Source organism: Ctenopharyngodon idella, chromosome 19, assembly GCF_019924925.1.
Source record: "Ctenopharyngodon idella isolate HZGC_01 chromosome 19, HZGC01, whole genome shotgun sequence".
Taxonomy (NCBI): Eukaryota; Metazoa; Chordata; class Actinopteri; order Cypriniformes; family Xenocyprididae; genus Ctenopharyngodon; species Ctenopharyngodon idella.
This window is the reverse complement of record NC_067238.1, coordinates 10,207,667-10,223,243: the sequence shown is the minus strand read 5'-3', so window position 1 is coordinate 10,223,243 and position 15,577 is coordinate 10,207,667. Positions and strand designations below refer to the sequence as shown.

The following is a 15,577-nucleotide window of genomic DNA, read 5'->3' as shown; positions in this document are numbered from 1 at the left end:
TTTAATGTTTTTAGTACCTTTATGGATCTTGAGAGTTTGAATGGCTTTGCTCTCAATAGTGGTCTCACTGAGCCATCGGATTTCATTAAAATATCTTGATTTTGTGTTCCGAAGATGAACGAAGGTCTTACGGGTGTAGAACGACATGAGGGTGAGTAATAAATGACATTATTTTCATTTTTGGGTGAACTAACCCTTTAATATTTAATATTCTTAGGATTATTTGATAATTGGAAAGTTATTAAGCATTATTTGAATGCTTTTGTTACACAACTTTACTGTCAATTTTGATCAATGTAATGCACATTTTCTGAATAAAATGATAAATTACTTTTAAAACAAAAACTTTGATTAATAGTATAATTTTTAGTAACAGTTCTAAAGCATTTCTTAGGCTAGATATAAGACCTTTTAGATGTAATCTTCTATAAAATTATTTTTAAAAATGTATACAATCATCCCAAACAAATGGAAAAGTAATTTAAAATCACAAATTTGTTGGTCATAAATTGTGGGAACCCTGCATCAGCTCTAATGAAATCTTTTAGTAATGGGGAGTTCTCAGGAGTTCTCAGCAGCAATGTCTCAGCTCATGTTTTATCCACAAGGTGGCAGTAGTGACTAACTTTTCCACCTCTCTCTGGCTAGTCACCAATAGATGGCCACAAACCAGTCATTACCAGCTGCCTGACTGATCATCTTCTCTTTTAAAGCCTTCTTAAATTTGCAGTGTGTTTACAAGCTGAAACCTAGGAATGTTGGGCATCTGTGTTTGATTTTGGGGGCGACCAGGTAATTTTGAGCCAGAGTTTGAAAACACAGATTGTGTGTTGTCAAAGAAGCAAACTGAGATGGAAAGATCCTGTTGTGACTCATAAACGACCAGCTTCCTCTAAATAACAGATTTTTCCTTCGGTTATTTTTATATTTCTTCCAAAGTCCAGACAAAATGCTTGTGGAAAGTGTGCTGCTTAGTACTTAATGAATGCATGTTTCCTGGAAGCTGATCTGTTTGGTAAAATGGAGACTGTAAATGCGTAACTTTCAGTAAAATCATCAAATATAGTTTTGAATGGGAAAGAGAACAATATTTTGTCATAAATTGTGGACCCACTTTAAGTATCTTTAACTACTATGTATTAACATTTAAATTAATACTTTGATACAAAGCACTTATTGTGTACATACATGTTTTTGCATTGTACTTAAAAAATACCTGGATGTAATTTTCTGTAATTACATAATTACACTGTTGACCCTTTCCTTACCCTTTAACCTACCCATACCACCAAACCTGTCCCTAACCTGAACCGTATCCCACCTCAATAGCAGCAAAAGTGTTTTGCAATACATGTACACAATAAGTACATTGTACCTAACAAATTTTTTTAAGTAAGTACAAAGTAGTTAAAGACAGGCTGTTTCATTATATAGTGAGACTAAAAAATGTTTGGCTACTGAAGTCACACTTAAAAAAATGAGCAAATGATTCTAGAGACCTTTTCTCAGAACTAACTTCACTCTTCTCAGCCATTTTAGCAATGACTCAACTCAAGTCTTTTTTTTTAGTGGATGTATGTGATCATTTCCCCTCAAGATCTTTTTAATAGTGTGACTCAAGTGTCCAAATACATTTTGAAACCACAGTTTACATTAATTCTATGATCTCTGTGTTTGTACACACACACCAAGTAAGTGAACTACGTTGTCACTTTAAACCGCCTCGGGTGCATTTCTCGCTCCTACCTACCATTAACCAACAGGTCTCGGAGCCTGAGTGAAATGAGGGTGTGTGTGAGTGAGAGATGTTTTGCCCTGGGAGTGGCTGCTGGATATTACAGGCAGGGTTGCGAGTGCTGCACACACTTGTATACGCACTCCTCCAGAGCTGACGTGGGCTGTGGCCTTGAACAGCTGCTGCCCATCTGCCACTGAGAAGCAGCTACAGGAGCTAGACGAGAGGAAAGAGGGAGTAGACAGAGAGGGGAAAAGGAAAAGTGGCTAAGTATGGACGTGCTGCAGGACTGGGCCCTAGCGTACCCGGCTCTGGCCCGGCTGCTCTGGGTGATTTTGCTGGTATTGGCCACCCTCCTGGTCTGGAGCTTGTTCTTCTGTTGCTGGGGTAACCAAAGCTCCACCTCCCCTCTGGAAAGATATCTCTCAGGTAATACAGCTGCTTTTATTCTCACTCAACTGATCTGGAAACAGTTCTTACTGATGTTTTTCAGCTGTTTCCAGATTAGTAGAAATTCTAGAGTGTTTGAGGAAGAAAAAAGTTTTTACAGTGGAAACAGTATGCCGGTTTTTCATGACTGACTGCTTTCAGTGGGCAAAGGATGGTAAAGTGGTTGTGTGTACTTGACGTCATCTGAAGGGGCGTTCTGAATCCTCAAATCATGGTTTACAATTTTTCAAGCAGTATCCCTAAATTAAACGTTCCTCGGGATGTTACGCAATGGCAGCCTTTGTAGATTTTGGCTATTTCCAAAACCAAGACCTGAATTGCTTTAAAAAGACCCACTTGGGAAAGTTATTTCAAGACCACAAAGCAATTGTTCTTAAATCAGACATAGTAATTGTAGCCTTCAGTCTGTCAGCAATGTATTCTTTGAATAAATGAAACACATTCCTGTAGATTTCCACAAATGTAGCAGCCAAGAAACATTGAGGGTCTGACATTCATTTGAGCTTGAAATAGTGAAGAATCAGTTCACATAAGGACAACAAGGTTTGGGTTCAAGGTTCAAAACAGGCTCTAACTTGCTGTTTGAGTGATTACTGAGACACTGGACACAAACCTAACCTACATACGTGACAGTGTTCATATACAGTTAATATGTGTATGTACTGAAATGTTTCAATCAATATCATGCCGCATGGTTGATAAGCTTTTTGTCATTATTCATTTATAATCAGTATTTCAGTTGGCCAGAGCTCATAGTTTAATATTCTCCCCATGGGCTTCCTAATTAATCTAATTTAATACTGTGTTTCTGTTTCAGCCATAGAGAAACAGTCAAAGACAAAACACCAGAGCCAGGTACGTCATCAATCTATTATCACATTAACGATGCCGATATGATGTTTGTCATTAGTTTTCAAGGAAGAATATTGGTTTACTTATTGGTAAGAGTCAAGCATACTTGCAAAGGACATCCTGGTTTCGGCTTCATCACTGGCTGCAGCCATGTCCTCATCTCATAAGTGAAACACCAGTGATTCAGCAACTACCTGCTAATGCAGACTCATTCATGTAAAGTAGCCCTCTTGACAAGTTTGGGTGAGTAAGGGCAAAAAACACAAGATATACTACCTTCAATGCCCTGTAGATGGCGATATTGCTGCTTTTGTAACAGAAATAAACCACTGCAGAAAAAGTTAGGTGTCATTCAGGCAGTGTTTACGCATGAAGGTACCTCACAAAACTGATTTCGGACAGACTTCTGATGCAGCGTAACTGCTTATTGATCTACAGCAAAATAGAAAGAGCTTTGGTGATAACTAAGCAAATATTTAATTACTACAATAGTAATTTCTTGCTGGAAATTACATCAGAAGTGGAAAATGTTAGTCAAAAACATACATACAAACTAATCGCCAACCGCAACTTTCAGACGCCATCTTTATTTTTTAGCTCAACTGTCACAGAATGGAAAGCATAGGATTGTGGGATATACAAAGGCAGTGAAGGATACATCTATGCTGCCTTCAAAAATCCATCAGATGAAGGTATCTTAGGAGCTAACATTGGATTTGGATGTGCCTTGATGCCTTCCTACCTTGGAATGTGTCCTCCGAAGGCAGCATTTTGTTTGGATGGATGTAGCTGTAATGTGTATTTGCATTACTCATTACTAATGTATTGGAGTAAAGAGTACATATACTTATTCACAAATGTAGTCAAGTAGAGAGTAAAAGTTGCTGATATATTTAACACTCAAAATACAATGTAGCCAAAAAGATACTTAAGTACAGTAAATAATTACATTTACTCAAATGCTATACACCACTGTACTGCTTAAATAGCAATATTAGCATGCTAGTATGCCGTTCCAAACATCTCTAGTGGTTCTACTTTTTACCCAGCAGCCTCTAGAGGCCAGTGTTGTAAAACAAGCCATTTGATGACTTTTTATAGGGTATTTTCAGCAACTTTTCAGTGATCCAAAATCTATTATGTGGCAAAATACTTTGTAGAATTGTTTGTGGTTAAATATGCTGGTAAATGATTTGATATGCAAGTAAAAACTTCTCAGAACCTCAGTCTTTACTTAGTATATGGATGCACGCAGTAAAACACAGCTGAGCATTTTTCCTTATGGTTTACAAATAATGAGTATCGCTTCATATTGCATAGATTGAGTCCATGGGTCAGTCGTCAGTGCAGGTTTGTTGTGTTTATGCTGGTTTGATAGACTGCCGGACAGAGATGGTCTGTGATAGCTCTGTCTGCATGAATGGAGACACTTTGTCTCTGCTCACTGTTATAGGACAACAAAAGGCTGTTTCCTCCCCTGTTCTCCAAATGGACAGAGAGAAAAACAGATCCAAATGTCATTATCTTGCAGCCTGAGAGAAAAGGCAGATTAAGTTTATCAATTAGATTTATTTGTGCAATTTACAGAGCAGATGGTCATAATCATTTATTCTGGTTACTGCAATATCACCTGGATTTAAAGTTTAAAAAAAATTGCAGAAATGTTTAAACTTTTTAATTATTTTCCAATACATTTTCTTGCAATGTTTCCCTCAAAAACCTTAATTTCTTTTCAACTAAAGAAAGAAAGACATAAACATCTTGGATGACATGGGCGTGAGTAAATTATCAGGAAATTTTTATTCTGAAGTGATGTAATCCTTTAAGTTTCCAAATACTTTTTGGGGGCTGTAACTCATGTGTTGGAGAAAAAAAATATTTTGCCCCATAATATAACCGCCACTTTGGTTTTTGCATTTGTGTCTATGACGTCAAGGCAAACAAATTTAACATTCTCCTCCTTTAGTCTTAAAATGGAGTTTATTTAGTGCTTTATTTAGTTTAGTTTGAAGAGGTGAGTCCACTGTGTCTGGATATTTAAGTACATTTAATCATTTAGCAGGCGCCTTTATCCAAAGCGACTTACAAATGAGAACAATAGAAGCAATCAAACCAACAATAGGGCAACAATATATAATTGCTGTGACAAGTCCCAGTAGGTCTAGTCTATTTAGGTTGTGCTTTGTAGCTTTTCTTAGTCATGTGAGGGTGGATGTTAAATCATTGCAAGATGTAAGTGCTATGTACAAACACTAAAATCTCATTTGGTAATGGACATTGGGTAATTAAAAACCCTTGATTCAGGGCTTGAATGATGTTCTTGTACCTGCTTTCTATGTAAAAACTGATTTGACTGATAGAAATGGCCTTCTAATTGTGTACCTGACAGATTCAATCACACTCACAGGCTGTCGAATAAGGACTCCTTTGTGTGATCCAGGCAATGGGCGTCTGAAGTAGCCGAACGAACTCTAAACTCACCGATAACCCCTTTGTGGCCGTTTCAGAATTGTCTTACATGACCACTTGGATCCATCTAAAGTCCCTTTTACCTGCATAAGTTTGGAAGGTGGTTTTTGTTGCAGGTTTTATTACAGTGTGCAAATGAATACACTGATTTCACTGTTTTTTCAGCGGAAGAAGAAGCCAAAGGACAAGAGTATGTCTGCGGCTCTGCTAAACGAGGGGATCGTCGGGGTGATCAAACTGGCAACCCCTCTGTCTCAAGAGAAACAGAAGAAGAAGGAGAAGGAAAGACACAGGAAAAAGACTGAGGAAGAGGAAGAAAAGAAGGAAGGAAAGGATGAGAAGGAGGAGGAAAGGAAAGAAGAGAAGCCCTCTACAACAGTGAGGAAAAGAAACAAACGGCACCTGAAAGTCACCATCGCACCTGGTACCGTGATTTCAGCATCAACTGATCAGGTGAGATCAGGCTTAAGTCATCTAGGAAAGCCAGGAATATTCCTTTAGGCTTATATTGTAGTATCATTTGCAAAACCATTTTCTGATACTGCTAATTGTGCTGATCTTTAGCTCATTATACAGAAATAAGTGCTACTAATAGTGCAAAAGAAATGTATAAACTTTCCACACTGATTGATTTTGACATTTCAGCATTTTGAGAGAAACAGAGAGTGGTTTTAACTTTATTTTGGTGTCTGCTCAAAACAAATATTTTAATTAAAATGTTTATATTTTATATTAACATGGAAACCATGAAAAGATGAATTAATTAAAAATAACTAACTGTTAATAAAATTTAAATTACTTTATTTTCATGTTATGTTATGCAAATAAGTTGCCTTTAACAGAGTGTCTATTTGAACTAAGTGCAAATAGCGTCCCTTGTTGGCAAATGCTATTTACACTAGCTCCACCCACCATTGTCTGGTTGGGCCACTCAAGTTTAAAAAAACAAAAAAAAACGCATGGAATTCAACCTCTTTGGTGGTGCAGCAGCAGCGAGTAAGGTTTGCAGACTGGGCTTTTAACGCGCGTTCGAATCCACCTTTTGCCAAGCTCGCATTTATTTTCAATAAAAATGAAAATAATGTTCTAAAAGTGGAAATAAACTGTGAACGAGTGTTTAATAATATTAAAAGTGTTTAGTGGGTAGGGTTAGGGTTTTTATTCTATATAAAGGTGTAGGAGGGTTTTTATTCTCCCAATAAGGCAGCATCCATTTAATAATTTTAATAAATATAATCATTTACACTCTGATATTATTGCATCCTGTTAATGTACAAAAATACTGAGGTGAACGAGATCTGCCAATATAAAGTATAGATAGCATCTAATTACTATTTACTCTTATTGCAAAGAACTGATACTTTTACATGGTGTAAATAGACTCTATCACTATTTTCACCTAGTGTAAATAGCATCTATCACTAAGAAAATATGTTATTTTCACTTAGAGTAAATAGCATCTAATTACTTTTTACACTTGGTGTAAATACCATCTATTGCTATTTGCACTTAGTGAAAATAGCCGCTGACTTTTTTTCTTGTTATTATGGTTCTTGAAACCCAATGAAATGCAGTTTTTGTCTTGTATTTCCTATTGCAACAGAAGGTTTGGGCATTTAATGGCTCATCCTTTATGATACGTAATAGTCGTTTATTTACGTTACATTTATGAATTTGCTACTTGATATTGTTGATTGGTAGCAACTGGCATTAGGGGGAGGGGCATTCTCATTCTATAGAGCCTTTAATTAGACAAAGATTTAAAGGTGCTGCATTTAAGATAAGTCATGTAAAAACAGTCTTGTTAGTTTTTGATAAAAACATCTGCTAAATTAATAAATGCATTAAGTAAAATTCATAAAATGTTTAGTAGCTTATTCTCATTGTGTTGTCTTGACCGCCCAACAGCTTCAAACATTGTAAAATATCCAGATGTACCCCTAATGAAGTGCACTAAAGGGTTAATTTTTAGTGTTCATTGTGCACAATAGACTGAAGCTGGCACTGAGACTGGTGCTGTGTTAAATAGCAGCCCCTCCCTCAACTGGCCCATGCCAGTGGCAACAACTATCCATTTTTTTCTTACAAGCCATTGAGCGGTATAAAAGCTTCTGTTACGTAAGATGTTGTCAAGCCTGAGTTCTGTAAACTACGTTTGCTTGCAAAATGCAGTGACTCTGCTAGAAACTGTAAATTCATTGCCTTTAATGCTGCTGCATAAACATGCATGTGAAAGAATGATTCAGGATACAAAGACATGTAGTTTGATCAACAAATAATTGGTCTTTTAATGTAATGTGACATAAACATTTAAGGACCCATATATTCCAAGGATATATTTGATAATGAAACTATACCTGACCCTGATTAAAGCTACAATATGTAAGATTTTTGCAGTAAAATATCCAAAAACCACTAGGCCAGTGTTATATATTTTGTTGATTTGAGTACTTCCAATATCCTAAATGTTTCCAACTATTTGTAAATCTTATTTAAATCGCAATTTTAACCAAGGATACGGGACGTGTACGGGAGTTGCCTGTCAATGGCGTCATATCCATCATCATATGAAAGTGACAGGTGAAGGCCAAGTATGGTAACCCATACTCAGAATTTGTCCTCTGCATTTAACCCATCCAGTTAGTGCACACACAGGAGTAGTGAACACACACTGTGGACACACACACCCAGAGCAGTGGGCAGCCATTTTTGCTGTGGCGCCCGAGATGTGACTGGTTAGGTGCCTTGCTCAAGGGCACCTCGGTCATTTCCTGCCAGTATTGAGACTCGAACCCGCAACCTTCAGGTTACCAGTCTTACTCTCTAAGTCAGACTCTCTAAATCTCTTGCTCATTGTTAGTTCATGTTAGTTAATGCATTAACTAATGTTAACAAACGAGACCTTATTGTAAAGTGTTACCACTTTTTGTTTAACTTGTCTATTGAAGCAATATAACAAAATTCCTATTACTAATTTTTGATTCACATGTTTCAGTCATTGTTGAGGGGGTAGTTACTTTGGATAACAACTGTATAGTTGATCAAACAGAGGAGCATTTGTTCATGGGGAGGCAATAAACTCTCCCCCACATAATAGATCAAATCTATCGTTGCATTGTGCAAAACACCCAGTGACATTCCACCATTGTGTGGAACTGAAGCACTACAGGGGCAACACGGAGTTAGATCAGATCAGATTAGGTCACCTTTCCCCTCTCCAGCAGTGATCATCCACAGCATTTTGCACCGTCATCTCCACGGACAAACAACACCAGAGCATCCAGCGATATAATCACTTGACATTCATAACTAGGGCGCGTTCGTGCTGGATTCCTCACCGGTAAGTTCCGCTGCAGGTACATTTCTCCTTATCGCTGCATCTTGCAGTCAGACTGCTTCACTGAATATGCGTTATTCGCCGGCGGGACGCTATAAGTTTGGCATCTTTTTTTTTAACCGGAGCGTTATTTGCGGGGTGGCGACAGTGACATTGGCGTGTTGACAGATCAGGGGAGGGTAAACAGCTGGATGCTGCAGGTAGGATGTAAATAGAGTAGCGGTACCGATATAAAACAGTTATTTAAATGATGCTCTGTGTGTTTGCCGCATCGTTGAATCTGCTGAGCAATGATGACGAGAATATTTCTGCGCGCGAGGATATGCGCCGCTGCGGCGCCCTGAGATTTTTTTATAACTACGGTTAGCTACATTTACAGAGCACGTGAAAAGTAAACAACGGCAGGAGTGATGGTTTGGAAGTCGTTAGTAGTGCGTTTATTCCAGTCTTATGTCGAACAGGACAGTGTTACTATGGTAAATGACAGTATTCTTTGAAGTATAATGTAAATATCATGCGAATAGGATCATTCAGCACAACCAAAGACTAGGTACTACTACTACGGTAAACACTACCAAACGTGTGGATACAACAACTCATTATTTTCTAGAGAAATAGTCATCCAAACCATGAAATAAAACAAATGGAGTGTGTGTGTAGACTATTTTATTTATAGGCCTGCACTACCATTCAAAAGTTTGGGGTCGTTAAGTTTTTCTTAAAACCTGTGTTCAAAAGAACAGCATTTATTTGAAGTATAGAGCTTTTGTAACATTTGTTAATAATTTAATGTTAAAATGCATTTAGTTTCTATAATAAAAAGTTTGTTGAATAAAAAAAATATTAATTTCTTGAAAAAATAATCTTACCCTAAATTTTTAAAGGGTAGGCTATTGTGTATAATAAAATTATTTATAAAATAATTACATTTAATTATTTTTACATTATTTTTGTAAATAAATTACATAGACAGAAGCTATATTTGCCTACAAAAAAAGCATTTAAGCAAATGTTTTTAAGATCATTAAGAACATAAATTCATTAAAATGTGTTCAGATCTTTTGACTGGTAGTGTATATTAAAATACCATGCATTACCATCTAAAACAATCACTGTAACATGGTACTGCCTTTGTATTTTTGTAAGGGTCATATTACTCTGTGCTTGCAAATATAGAGTGTGATGGAAAGTGTTATTGCAAAATATTTAGCAACAGAAAAAATGTCCAGTCTTTTCACATTCATTACAGGACAACAAAGGTCACAGAAGTTGTGTTGGTTGACTTTGTAGCCTCTCTAAATCACTGCCCTGCATTTTACTCCTGTCTGAAGTCTCTTCAGATCCACTAACAATAATGACATTCATTTTCTTCCTGTGGGGCCACTGAAACATGCTTTTTACAACACCTTCATGTTGCCTTAGTAACTTGTGAGTAATCAATTACCCTCAAATCAATCTCAGACAAGGTTTTCCGCCCACTTCAGGAAAGACAGCATAACATCAAGAAGAAACTTCTCGAATTCTTAATATGCACATATGCATAGCACAGACGACAAGATACTTTCACAGGTTTAAATGCTGTTCCACACTTTAAAGAGCAATATACAAATTTATTTATTTATTGCACTGTTGTGGTGTAGTCTCTTAAGATATTAAATATCTTAAGAGACTAAATATTATTAAATATTAAACATTTTGTGATATCATTAAAAACTGTTTTGAGTCTAAAATTGATATGTTGTGACAGAGAGTTTTGTACTGTCTTATAGTGACCCTAAACAGCATGCAGCAGTCCAAAGTCGTGCTCCAAAGTGAACCAGTGGAACTGAAACCTCCACATTCTTCCGAGGAGTGTCAGCTATCTGCTGCTGCATTGTGTACACAAGTTGTATCATCTCTAACACTCACGTTTACTGTGTCACTCACTGTTCCCAGGTCATGTCAGGGGGTCGCCGACGGATACTGGAGCGGTCTGCATCAGAGGAGAGTGCGAGTGACCTGAGCTCCTCAACTTTTCCCGGAGATACCTTACCATGGAACCTCGCTAAACACCAGCGCGTCAAACGCTCCAAATCTGCCTCCGGAGATGTCCTGGACCCCGCAGAAAGAGCGGTCATCCGCATTGCAGGTCTGCTTTTGACATTTTAAGCCAAGAAACTTGAAACAACATGAGAATTTGTTTTTGAGTCTTGATTTTGTTTTTGGGGTCTACTAGAACCTAACACACCTGATTCTACTCATCAGCTCATTCGTAGAGAGTGCAAGACTTGAAGTAGGTGTGTCAGATAAGGGCGACATGCAAAATGTGCAGTGCTGGGGGTCCTTCAGGACAGTTTTGGGAACCACTGTACTAGAACATGTTTTCATGCTTGAATGTTAAAAAAAAAAAACACATTGTTTTTCACATATTTTACATTATTTCAGCACCTCTCCTCCCAGTATGTCAGTAACACTCTGTTTAGTTCCTGTCTCTATGAAGCCCCTCCTTCTGAAAAGCGCAATGTGCTCTGATTGGTCAGCTGCACCAGTGTGTTGTGATTGGTCAACCTCCTCGAGCGTGTTTCGAGAAATGTCATGCCCCTTACCATAACTGTGTGTTTCAACACGCTAGTAATAACTGTTGTTTCTTACGTCACAAACTACCTTGTAACCAATCACATCAACGTGCCGGTGGGCTTTAGCATATCATTAACTATGACCAATCTGAAGCAGATCAAGAGAAGCCAGGTTATCCTGGTATATTTTTCTGTTGATATGAAAAATCGGGTAGATTTAGCAATATAGTGGGTGTATGATGTATATTATGATATTATGATGAACTATATGCCTTTCTCCACTGACATTCTGAGATGTTCAAAGCGTTTATAAGGATACTGATTGTTAGAAGGCAGACTGAGTTGGCAAACGGAACATGGTTTGTGTAACATTAGCAACATATTATTAGCAGCTGTTTGATAACTTAGTCAAGCAAAAGGCTAATCATATTAATTACCGTTATGTGTCTGATGTTGTAAAAAGCGATACCATTGCATTGTGTAGCGCTTACCTCAGTAAGTTGACCGAGTGGATCTCTGAACTCGTGTGAGTGGAGGCGGGGCTAATTAGCATATTCATAGATCCGCGTATACTAAATGAAGCAAGGGTGTAGAGTTACATCAAAGACTATAGAATAACATAAGACGCGTCACTCGTATTATTATGAATGGGAGAAAGTGCAACGCGCAATATGGCGGAATAAGTCCCGCCTTCTAAATAAGAGCCAATCGCCGATTGGTAAAGTCATCGCGTCACTGCAGCGGCCGTTAGAAGCTCCAGTTCCTATAGAAACAATCAGACGCGCACCTCTGAAATGAGACACAAAATACAGTTGTTTTTTTTTGTCAGGATTCGAGCGTTTAGAAACAAAATGTATGAGACAGTTGTTGTCAGATTTCATTGATGATTTCAAATATGTAATTTAATCGAAAGCTGTGCAAACAGCTTTGGAGAATTTGATGTTTCCCCATTCAAAGAGATAGGAGCTGCACTTGCATGCCCAAGAGGCGTTTCAAAGATGGCCGCTGAGTGAAATGACTTGTCTTAAAGGGACTTTGCTTACATTCAAGCTGAGATGAGTTTTAAGGGATAAAATTATTGACTACAGGGGCTTTAAGACTTTAATATTTATAAATTGTGCTGTTTCCAAAATATTTTTTGTAAATTGCTGTTATATTTGCAGAATTTAAGGGGGCAAAAAAAGTTGAATAGTCAATAGTTGTACTTGTCAAGTTATGTAGCAATGTATGAAGCACAACTTACACAGAATTCACGTTCAAATCAAGCATCTTTCTGTTATGACCAACTTAAACTCGTTATGGAATCCACACAAAATTCATTCCCAATTACTGAATTTCACAAGTGAATATTCGCAGAACTGTGGTAAATGTGAATGCACCTTAGTCAGAGTACATGGCAACTTTTTGAATCGTAGTCTATGGAGAAAGATGTTCTTTGCAGCAAGATGATGCAGTGTGCCTTGATACCTTTTTAAATCACACAGAAATGACAGCATAATTTAAACATCACAACACTTTATCCAGCAAGTCTTTTTAAGTTTGTCTATAATTCTGCCGGCTGCTTTTACATCTAAACATCTATATCTAACTTTTGCATACAAACATACTGTATAGTTACTCAAAATATTTATAGATGGATAAAAAGTGGCAGAGGCTTCGCTGACTGTATTTGCCTGTGGGCTTAAATGTGTTAGCATAGGCAAATATAGTGTTTTGTATCATACACACAAACCTAGAGTGAGTCCACTATATGCACAAGGAGTATTACTTGCTTGGCAGGTATCTAATGTGTCGTTGAAGTTCCGTATAAAACACTTGCTTCTGGTTTCTTTTTGTTTGCTTAAAAATGTTTTTTTTTTTTTTTTTTTTTTTTTCTGTGTGTGTGTGTGTGTGTGCCATTTATATTAAGAAGTACCAAAACATTTCAGGATATTGTTAACTACTGGTTTGGGAGGGGGAAAAAAACAACCCCTGGCATTCTGGATGCCAGGGATGTACTTGCAGGTTTTATATTCAATTTATTGCAGAAAAGCACAATATGTTACAGGCTACTGTTTTTTTTTTTTTATTATTATTTATTAAAAAGCTGCTTGTGTGGATATTTATATCTGGTAACCTGCAGTAAGTCTGTTCCCTGTGTGACCCTGCCATGCTGCAATAGGTCTGATGCAGCAGTTATTCTGTGTGTGAGTGCATAGCACACCATACACACTTGCACAATATTAGGCAAGGGTGTGGTCAGAGGACTGCAGTGCTCCTTTCTCATATAGTTCCTCTGATCTGCATCATGCACGCTTAGGAAAGATTCTGCCTTTATTGAGCAGATTTTTATAATCCTCTGTGCCATAAAGGTCTTATATTAGTGGAGAGTTTCCACTGGTTCACTGACATCTTTAACTCACAGTGGAAAGCAGGATACTGATGTATAGCCTGGATGAACCATATCCATTGTTTCATATGTACAACCTTTAGTGTTTTGAGACTGTTTCAGGAAACTTTAAAGCGTTTAATGTTAATGCATTTGCCTCACGTTTTTCCAAAGTGACTTTCAGCGCATTCAGGGTTGGCATTTCATTTTTCCATGACTTTGGTGTTCCTAGTGCCTTGCTTTACCAGATTTTCTTGCAGACATGACTGTATTTCTATTAATAATCCCATTTATCCACATACTAGATTACCACAGGATGTTTTGGTAATATTCCAAGTTTGATCTGCACTTGGCTGCCATCCTGTGGCAGTAAATTGGTGCTGTGGAAATTAGTGAGTCAGCAGCTCTGCTTGTTCACTTTGCTCTGCTAAATGCTTCATTTAAATTCATTGTAGAGCTGCACAATTTGACAAAATATTTTCCTTGGAATTTTAATATTGATTAAATTAATCATAGTAGCTTTCATTCTAACCTCAATTGTTGTCTGTTTGGTTTTTTTTTTGTTTGTTTGTTTTTTCCTTCAGATTATGCATGTCAATACATGCATCCATTTTTTAGGGACTGAGAATACCTAAATTACATTACATGATAAATATTAGATTTATGCATGATACATTGTGTCTGAGTCTGAATACACAAATCTAATTTGTGACTCTTAAAGGGTTAGTTCATCCAAAAAACAAAATAACTTTATTCAACAATATCTACTGCTTCATGAAGCTTCGAAGCTTTACAAATCTTTTGTTTCGAATCAGTGGGTCATCAGTCATGTATCAAACTGCCAAATTCACGTGAACCATTGAAATTTCGAAACACTTATGACGTAACAAAGCCTCGTTTACTGAAATTGTGACTTTGGCAGTTCGATACACGCTTCGAAACGCTGATTCGAAACAAGATTTGTAAAGCTTCGAAGCTTCATGAAGCAGTGTTTTGAAATTGCCCATCACTAGATATTGTTGAATAAAGTCGTTTACTTTTTGTGCACCAAAAAAAACAAAATATTCTCGTCACTTCATAACATTAAGGTAGAACCACTGTAGTCACCTTTCTGGGCATTTGAAAGTGTAAATTAACTTGCTGTCAATGGAGGCCTCACTGAGCCATCAGATTTTATCAAAAATATCTTAATTTGTGTTCCGAAGATGAATGAAGGTCTTACGGGTGTGGAACGACATGAGGGTGAGTAATTATTGACAGAATTTTCATTTTTGGGTGAACTAACCCTTTAACTCCTTATATCTTTAAAGCCACATCTGAACTTTCTTCCCTGCCGTCCCATTGCTGGGGCCAGGTTTCACATGGTTGCCTCTGGCTAGTGTGAGCCCTGCAGAATGCTCTAGAATGTTTGGAATTTTTACTTGTGTAGACACCAAAGAAAGGTGAGAGGGGTGAATTTTATCGGTTTCATGGAAAGGCAAGCATAACATACTCAGACAGGGAGTTATAGCCTGGTTACCAGACACATAATAAATCCAAGCCAAGGCCTGCTTTATATTTATTATATTTATTATATTATATTATATTAATATCTTTCATGTATACAACTTTTATGTTCAGTAGTATTATAGTGTGTTAGTGTGTGTAGTCTTTTAAAATGCAAACTTATGCTTTCTCTCCTGTTTTAATAATGCCTTTTCTCTCCTGTTTAATAATGGTGTTGAGGGAAGGAATTCAGGATCTGAACTTTAGCACATCCAATCTTTCCTTCGTACCATCACTGCACAGCACAAACTGATTATCAGTTACTC

At 37.3% G+C, this 15,577-nt stretch overlaps 1 protein-coding gene across 5 annotated transcripts in view; it reads left to right on the top strand.

The window, feature by feature from the left end:
- Nucleotides 1-1,848: 1,848 nt before the first annotated feature.
- Nucleotides 1,849-15,577, top strand: part of pleca (plectin a) — a 117,469-nt gene continuing 103,740 nt past the window's right edge. For 3 of the 5 annotated variants that reach the window (XM_051872923.1, XM_051872921.1, XM_051872922.1), the window contains exons 1-4: nt 1,850-2,164; nt 3,003-3,040; nt 5,672-5,959; nt 10,779-10,971. In XM_051872923.1, coding sequence (XP_051728883.1) covers nt 2,008-2,164; nt 3,003-3,040; nt 5,672-5,959; nt 10,779-10,971 — 676 coding nt within the window. In that variant the 5' untranslated portion in view covers nt 1,850-2,007. Of the gene's footprint in view, nt 2,165-3,002; nt 3,041-5,671; nt 5,960-8,720; nt 8,847-10,778; nt 10,972-15,577 lie in introns of those variants that run through there. The other 2 variants (XM_051872920.1, XM_051872924.1) reach the window with 2 other exon arrangements.